At 42.0% G+C, this 9,177-nt stretch overlaps 1 protein-coding gene across 3 annotated transcripts; it reads left to right on the top strand.

The window, feature by feature from the left end:
• The first annotated feature begins 599 nt into the window (after positions 1–599).
• Positions 600–8,803, top strand: LOC310767394 (uncharacterized protein). Of its 3 annotated transcripts, XR_014550879.1 has the most exons (4): positions 600–877; positions 1,421–1,511; positions 1,822–1,978; positions 8,607–8,803. XR_014550879.1 is itself a non-coding variant. In XM_083624264.1 (3 exons), the coding sequence occupies exons 1-3, from the start codon at positions 788–790 to the stop codon at positions 8,765–8,767; spliced, it is 408 nt and encodes a 135-aa protein (XP_083480390.1). In that variant the 5' UTR covers positions 600–787; the 3' UTR covers positions 8,768–8,803. The 3 variants fall into 3 exon arrangements, 1 of the variants encoding a protein (XP_083480390.1); XR_014550880.1 differs by lacking the exon at positions 1,421–1,511 and having other exon boundaries at positions 600–1,344; XM_083624264.1 differs by lacking the exon at positions 1,421–1,511.
• The last annotated feature ends 374 nt before the right edge of the window (positions 8,804–9,177 follow it).

The following is a 9,177-nucleotide window of genomic DNA, read 5'->3' as shown; positions in this document are numbered from 1 at the left end:
AATGGATGTATGGATGTGTGTGTGTGTGTATGCATATATATATATATATATGGATATGTGTATGTATATGTGTGTGTGTCCGTAGATAGATAGATAATTTATATTGATCAACCATCTTCGGATGAAGGGCACTCTATATACAATGTATAGAGTGTCACAACAAGCTGTTTGGAAAGCTCTGGTGTAAATATATATTATAATATGATATACTGTATGTTCTACGGTGATGCCTCCTGCAGTCCACAAAATGAATAAATATTACCCTTGGGATGGCATCTTGCTGGCTGTGCCTCAGCACAGGCTATTTCATCTATGTCGCCGGCACCCACTCAGGTTGAGCTGAGCTGGTCAGCCCCACCCTGGCGGCAAACGGGTCCTGCCACATGAGTCCCTTTGTTGGGTGGGCAGGCAGGGACACACACATGTGTGTGTGTTTCATGAAGGGAAAAAAACCCATTATTATTACTATTACCATCGTCATTTACTATTTATTATTTACGGAAATATTGGGGCAGATTATTGTCATTTACCATTTATTATTTACAGAAATATGGGAGCCACCACCACTCTGTTGTCTCACCCATCTTTCAGCACTGATATTTCCTCCCTCTGGCCCAGATTTGGCTTTCATCGGGTGGCCAATATGATGAGAATTATTGAATATTAATAATATTGGCCGACCCTATAATAGGCCTGCTGCCAAGTGGGTTGGACCCTTGGCTCTAGCACTACGTTTCCCTTCCAGCTGCATGGGTTGGACGCCAACTGCCTGAACATCTAGTCCCAGATGGAGAAGAAGAGGGAGCTGATCCACAGCCGTGCCAGCAACTTCTTGTTCCCCGAGGAGGCCACTTTCAACGGCACCAAGGACTTCCAGGTGCCTTTATGTTCCTGTCCCAATCCATATAAAGGCAGAGGAGTGCTGCTGCTGCCAGGAATTTGACAGCCATGGTGGTGGGTTTTGCCCCGCCCTAACTTCAGGGTTCAACATTCGCCAGGTGCATTTTGCCACAGGTGTGGGGCCAACTGCAACTGCATGGAGATCTCTGGGTGCCAGGTTGGCAATGGAGATGTCCGTCTGGCTGGGCCCCCCAACTTCATTAAGCAGAAGAGCTTATTTCAAAAAACGTAGAATGATAGAGTTGGACAGGAGCGCGGCGGTCATTAGTCCAACCCCCTACAAGGCATGAATCTCAGTTCAAGCATCCAGGACAGACAGCCATCAAAGCCCTGCTTCAAAACCTTCAAGGAAGGAGAAGCTTCCTATTGCCTTGGTCTCTCCCCCTTTTCTCCAAGGAGTCCATGGTTCGCTCCACCCATTGTTCACTGCAACAACCCTGTGAGGTAGGCTTAGAGGATAACGCAGGTTGAAGGGATCCTTTGGCGACAGGTTTCTATCTGCCTTGCTCCCTCCTTCCAGATTGTCCTTGAGGGCGGCTTCAGGAAGGATCCCCAAAGCAGCATAGCTCTGGATGACCTGATCCTGTCTCCCGGTTGCATCCAACAAAGCAGTGAGGCAAAAAGGAGTAGAAATAAGGCTCTAGTTCTCTTTATAACAGTTCTTTCTTCAAAAATATTTTACATGGGTCGTATATGTGTGTGTACCCATGTATGTGTGAGTGAGTTTCTCTCTGTGCGTGTCTTGTGAACTGCCCTATGGGAATGGGAGAATGGGAAGGGACACTGAGTGTCATCCAACCCAATTTTTTTGGCTGGAACCCAAAACCCACAGATGAGGAGTCTCATGGGATGGAGCCATCCTCCCATATGTATTCCTCCCACCAGCCCTGGACATTGACACCTCCTTCCCTCCCCATCTAGGCCTGTTCTCTGTTACACCCAGCAAGCCACACACACCCCGGCACCTGCAAGGATGGCCAGTTAGCCTGTGACAACGACGGCGTGCACTGCATCAGCAGAGAGCAAATGTGCGACTTCGAACCTGACTGCCATGACGGCACAAAGGAGAGCCAGTGTGGTGAGCATCTGCAGGGAATTTGAGGCCTGCCATATGCCTTTGTGGAACTGGCCGCCATAGGAGACAGGAAAGTGTTTTCTCCGGTTAGCGCCAGCGCTTAATGGCGGATCTCACCCGGAGCTCCGGGAGAGATCTGCTTCGTAGGTTCGGGTCCTGTCAGCTACGGCGAAGCGGGGACCCTCAAAAATCACAGGCGCGTTGCCTGTGAACCGGAGACTCGGCGGGCACCTTTGCGCCCCCCCGATGCTGCGAAATAGCCTTTTTAAAGGCTGCGGAGCAGCGGAGGGGTTTTGGAGCGGTGCTGAGAGTCGTCTTCACCCAGCCTGCGAAGCGAAGCCGCGTCGCCATTAGCGGAGAGCGCTGATTTCTTCCGGTGAAATTGGACTAAAAGAACAACTATCCGTGAGTAGGATTGACCACTAAAATATAATTGGACTCTAAAAATAAAGAAATTGGGTACCGAGACGGACAAGCACTAAAAAGGAAGTCTGCTTTCCGTTCTGTAGCAAGATCAAAGCGAAAGGCACTCTAGCTGTAACTGCTTGAGAGGAAATTTGTGGGAATTAAGAAATCCACCACCAAAGCAAAGAACTCCCTCCCCGAAGGCAGGAGGGGGGGGAAGAAGACTTTAAAGTGTTTCCCTGCCAATTTAAAAGAATTGAATTAAGTACCGCTGCTCCTTTACCTGGGATCGGACTGCCGGAGAAAAGGAACCGGCTAAGGACTGTTGCTATAAGAAGGCTAAAAAGTATCTTTAATTGACTTTGGCTACTTCCAACTTGAAACATTGATTTTGTTGCATTGCAAAGTTACTTACAGGACACTATTGATTGGGACCCCCTTGAAAGAGAAAAGAAAAATTGGAAGGGACTAGGAAAACTTTTGTTATTTTTTTGAAGAGTGTGGGACTATTTTGAGAAGTAAAGAATTGACTCTACGCCCTCTAGAGGACTTACAAATTGTTTCAGCAACAAGTGGAGTTTAAAATCTGAGAACTTTTGTTTGATAGCTCCAAAGTGTGGGAATGACCTTGACTAAAAGACTTTGTTATGGCAGATGGTAAAGAGAAAGGGGATTTACAAGAAACAACCTTGAGATCTGGCAGACAATACAAAATTGACCCTTCCATGCAAAGAAGGGCTTCTGTAATAGGAGCCTCTGGAACTACAGTTGTTGCAAAGTCAAAAGTGAAAGCAATGTCTACAGAAGAATCATTTGCTAAGGTACTGGAGAAGATAAATGACTCTTTGGAGGAATTAAAAAAGCAAGGCGCAGAGACTAAATTACAAGTTGCTGAAACTAAGGTACAAGTTGCTGAAACAAATAAAAAAATTGAAGAAATCTCTGGGAAAATTGACTTAAATACAAAAAGTATAACTGACCTTGGGAACAAAGTGAACTCAAATGCAGAAGCAATTGGGAAATTATTGGAAGATTCATCTACAACACGAAAGATAGCCGAGGAAGCTAAGGAAATTGCAACTGCTGCGGAGGAAAAATTTCCACCAGTTTACAAGAAACTGGATGAGTATGAGTTGGCACTCTCTATGCAGGATATGCAACGTAAGGAGAGGAATTTAAGGATTAGACTTGTGCCGGAAAAGGAAGGAGACAACTTGGTGGACTACTTGACAAAAGAATTTTCTGATTTCTGGAAGCAGGAGTTGGAGAAAGAAGATTTTAAGATAGAAAGTGCATTTAGATTGGGAACAAGGCAGAAGAAGAATCGACCCAGAGATTGTCTTATAACTCTAAGATCAAAGGAGGAGCGAGATAAAATACTGAACCTGCATTACCAAACAACCCTTCGAATTGAAGATTTTTATATTGAGATCTTTAAAGACATCCCTAAGAGTATCTTGGACGCAAGAGGACATTATAAGGACCTGGTGATATTGCTGAAAAGGAACTACATACCATTCAGGTGGGAGTTTCCCCAAGGCTTGTCTTTTAAATACAAGGGGAAGAAGAGAAGAATAAAGACTGTGAGTGATAAAGACAAGTTCCTGGGAGAACACGAAGAAGACCTACAGAAAGAGACATTTCCAGGACAAGGGCATCCGTCACTGGACACGAACACGGTACCACCGACAGACGAGGAACAAAAACAGGGAGCTGTAGGAGGAAGGAGTAAATAATCCCATCATGGCTCTGCAACTTCTAACCTGGAATTGTAACGGTTTGAACATTCCCAGAAAGAGAAAAAATATATTTCATGCCCTAAAGAAAGACCAACTGGACTTGATTTGTCTACAAGAGACTCATGTGACAAGAGCACATAGAAAATTATTAATAAATAAAAGACTGGGACAGGAATTTATATCCTCAGACAGAGTAAAAAAGAGAGGAGTGGTGATCTATGCAAAAGAAAAGTTGCAACCGAAACAAATTTTTAAAGATGATCAAGGAAGATATTTGGCAATTGAAATTCAATCTCAAGGAGAGAAGTATTTGATAGTGGGAATCTACGCACCAAATGAAGGGAAAGCTGAATTCTTTAAGAAGTTGCATGAAATCTTGATGGACCATATGGATTACAACTTAATTTTGATGGGAGATATGAATGGAGTAGTTTCAACAAATATGGATAAAGCACAAAGACAGGTAATAACAAAAGATGGAAGACTACCAAAGACTTTTTTTGAAATGACTGACAATATGGACTTGATTGATATTTGGAGAACAAAACACCCATTAGAAAGAGAGGGAACCTTCTTTTCTGAAGCCAAAATGACATGGACAAGGATTGACCAAATTTGGGTGACTAGCAGTATGGCGCCGAACATAAAAAAAGTAGAAATCTGCCCAAAAACTTTCTCCGACCATAATGCTGTAAAGATGGTGATGAGGCAAACAACAACTGGTTCCTTCAGATGGAGAATGAATGACACCTTATTCAGAGATGAGGAGATCTGTAAGAAGGCCCAAAAAACTTTGAAAGACTACTTTGAAATCAACTTAAGGTCTAAAGTAGAAAAAAGAATAGTATGGGACGCAAGCAAAGCCGTGATGAGAGGGTTTTTGATTCAGCAAAATACTTTAAAGAAAAGAAAGCAAAATGAGAAGAAGGAGAGAATTTTGGAAAAGATAAAAGAAGGGGAAAAACAATTAAGATCGAAGCCAAAATCCCAAGAGATTTTAAGAGAAATTAAATTTCACCAAACACAATATATGGAACTGATGAATCAAGAATTAGAGTGGAAAATTAAACAAATGAGACAAAAGACCTTTGAATCTGCTGACAAATGTGGTAAGTTATTGGCTTGGCAAATAAAGAAGAGACAAAAACTCAACACGGTGACAAATATAGAGGTGGAAGGAAAGAATATAAGCAACCCAACGGAAATTAGGAACTGTTTTCAGAACTACTTTAGACAACTCTACACACAAGGGCCGCAGAATGAAATGGATATACAACAATTCCTCGAGAAAAATGGGCTGAAAAAGGTTTCGCAGGAAAGTAAAACAATTTTGAATCAGGAGATATCAGCACAAGAAATAGAAGATGCCATTCAAGGCATGACGCTGGGCAAATCCCCCGGGCCGGATGGACTGACTTCTAAATATTATAAAGTTTTGAAGGAAGGACTGATACAGCCTTTGAAGGAAGTCTGTAATGAGATTATGGAGGGGAAAAGGGCACCTGATACGTGGAGTGAGGCCTATATCACACTTATACCAAAGACAGAGACTGAAAAGACTCAACTTAAAAACTACCGACCCATCTCGTTATTGAATGTGGATTACAAAATCTTTGCTGACATTTTAGCAAAGAGACTGAAAAGAGTTTTGATGGAGGAGATTCATGGGGACCAAGCGGGCTTTCTCCCAAAAAGGCATTTGTCGAACAATGTAAGGAATATAATTGACATTTTGGAAAAGTTGGAAGTGAATATAAACACTAAGGCTGTTTTGATATTTGTGGATGCCGAGAAAGCCTTTGACAACATTTCTTGGAGTTTTATGTTGAAGAACCTCCGGGGGATGGGGGTAGGCCAAGGGTTTGAGAATGGTATAGGTGCAATATACTCTGAACAGAAAGCGAAACTAATTGTAAATAATGTGGTTACAGAAGAGTTAAAGATTGAAAAAGGGACACGTCAGGGGTGCCCTATCTCCCCACTACTTTTTATATCGGTCTTGGAGGTTTTGCTTACTATGATTAGGAGGGGCCAGTTGGTTAAAGGGATTCAGGTCGGAGCGAAACAATATAAACTGAGAGCATTTGCAGATGATTTAGTACTTACATTGCAAGAGCCAGAAGCTAGCACGAAAAGAGTTTTGGAAATAATTCAAGAGTTTGGTCAAATGGCAGGATTTAAATTGAATAAGTCTAAGACAAAGGTTTTGGAGAAAAATTTGACACAGATAGAAAAGGAAAGGTTTCAGAACGAGACAGGGTTGACTGTGGTTAAAAAAGTGAAATATTTGGGTATAAATATGACAGCTAAAAATGTGAATTTGTTTAAAGATAATTATGAAAAAACTTGGAGAGAAGTGAAAAAAGATTTGGAGATTTGGTCCAACTTAAAGCTTTCCTTGTTAGGCCGTATTGCAGTTATAAAAATGAATGTATTGCCAAGAATGTTGTTTTTGTTCCAAGCATTGCAAATAATTGATAAAATGGATTGTTTCAAGAAGTGGCAAAAAGACATATCTAAATTTGTCTGGCAGGGCAAAAAGCCCAGAATTAAATTTAAGATATTAACGGATTCAAAGGAAAGAGGGGGGTTTGCCCTGCCAGACTTTAAATTGTACTATGAAGCGGCAGCTTTCTGCTGGCTGAAAGAATGGCTGCTTCTTGAAAACACAGACATTTTGGATTTGGAAGGTTTTAACAATATTTTTGGGTGGCATGCATATTTGTGGTATGACAAGGTTAAAGCACATAAAAGTTTTAAAAATCATATTGTCAGAAAAGCACTATTAAATGTCTGGGTTAGATATAAAGACTTGCTGGAAAATAAAACTCCAAGGTGGCTGTCGCCAATGGAAGCTAAGGCAGTTAAAAAGTTAAATATGGAGTCCAAGTGGCCAAGATACTGGGAAATTTTGGAAAAGGAAGGGGATAAATTGAGATTGCAGAGCTTTGAGAAATTAAAAGGGAAGGTGAGAGACTGGTTGCACTATCATCAAATAAATGAAGCGTTTAAACTGGACAGTAAAATTGGCTTCCAGGTGGAAAAATCAAAATTGGAGACAGAACTGTTAGAACCCAGTACAAAGAATTTGTCAAAAATGTACAATTTGCTGCTGAAATGGAATACACAAGATGAAACGGTTAAATCAGCCATGATTAAATGGGCTCAGGACATTGGTCATAATATTTTGTTTGCTGATTGGGAAAAGTTGTGGACCACCGGGATGAAATTTACGGCATGTAATGCCTTAAGAGAAAACATTATGAAAATGATATATAGGTGGTACATAACCCCAGTCAAGCTTGCAAAGATTTACCATTTGCCTGACAATAAATGTTGGAAATGTAAAGAAATTGAAGGTACATTTTTTCATCTTTGGTGGACTTGCCCGAAGATTAAGGTTTTCTGGGAAATGATCTATAATGAACTTAAAAAGGTATTTAAATATACTTTCCCCAAGAAACCAGAGGCCTTTCTCTTGGGTATTGTCGACCAAGGGGTGTTAAAGACGGATATAACTTTCTTTATGTATGCTACAACAGCAGCTAGAATACTCATTGCGAAGTACTGGAAGACGCAAGAGCTACCCACACTGGAAGAATGGCAGATGAAGGTGATAGACTACATGGGCTTGGCAGAAATGACGAGCAGAATCCGAAACCAGGGAAGAGAAGCAGCGCAAGAAGAATGGAAAAAATTTAAAGACTATTTAAAGAAATATTACAAAATTAATGAAAGTTAGAATGATGTTGGACTGGAAAGTAAATGGTTACTATTAGTTATGGTTAAGACAAGGAGAATAAGGAAGATTAGTCTAAATTTAAATTAAAATAAGGGAAGATTTGCTGAACAATTGATAAGAATTTGGAATACAGAAAAGGGAGGCATGAGGAAGTCGGGGAAGAAAGGTATAAGAAATTAGGATATGAAATGATACATGGTTTTTTTGTTCTGTTTTTGTCTTTGTATGTTTATGTATGTTGTGTTTATATGGAAAAAATAAAAATATTATAATAATAAAAAAAAAAGAAAGTGTTTTCTCCTCGTGTATCTTGTCGTGCCAGAAATAGGGTAGCCATGTTACCCTATGGAAACCAAATTCCCTGCTGGGTCTGAGCCCACCCAGGGGCAGCACCTTGTGCAGCACTAAAATCCAGCACCCTCTGCTTTGAGCATGTCCTGCTTTACAACGTCACAGAATGATAGCATTGTAGAGCTGGAGGGCACACCCTGGGTCATCTACCCTGCAGATGGGCGCTGGGAGGAAAGGAACGGCTCCAGATACCATCAGCCCTTGTCCTTTACTAGGAGCCGACCCCACCGGGTGGGTGTGGTGGGGTGGCGCCTTGGAACAAGGTCTGCTTGACAACCACACCCTGGGTATGCCGGAGGGTGAGTGGCGCCTTGTGGCAGGTTGGAATCGATGACCCCCGGGGTCTCCAATCCAGAAGAAGATCCAACTGGAACACATCTCTTCCCTTGCCCAGGGCACTACATGGTTGCCGACACCAGCACTGGCTTTCTGGCGGCAGGTCAAGCAGTGGCATTGTCCAGAAGCACAGCGTTCAGACTTCAATCAGCGTCCAATGACATTGCGTATTCTGTAAAGCTCACGCCAGAGGAAGCGTGTGGGCACAAGATTTATTAGCACACTTTGCTTGCAATAAATCTCTCTTAGCTGTAAGTGGTTATGGATTTGGGGTTAGGCATTAAAGGTTAGGGGTATGCGATCAGGGGTAAGTGGTATTGGTTTATGGGTAAGGAATTGGGGTAAGTGATTATGGGTTTGGTGTAAGTGTATAGGGAATAGGGATTAGCTGTAAGGGGTTAAAGGGGTAAGTAGTTAGGAATTAGGGAAAATAGTTAGAGGTAAGTGGTTAGGCGTAATGGATTAAGGGTATGTAACCACATTTAGGGGTTGGGGTTGGGGTAAGAGATAAGGGGTAAGAGCTTAGGCATTGGGGGTAAATGATTAGGGGTAAGGGGCAAATGATTAGTTAGGGTAAGAGTTACGGTTAGGGTTAGGGTTAGGTTTATGGAACCCAAAATAACCTGTTT

The sequence above is a fragment of the Podarcis filfolensis genome (genome assembly GCF_964270895.1).
Source record: "Podarcis filfolensis genome assembly, chromosome: 7".
NCBI lineage: Eukaryota > Metazoa > Chordata > Lepidosauria > Squamata > Lacertidae > Podarcis > Podarcis filfolensis.
The sequence above is the reverse complement of the archived record's forward strand: the minus strand, read 5'-3'. Positions and strand labels throughout refer to the sequence as shown.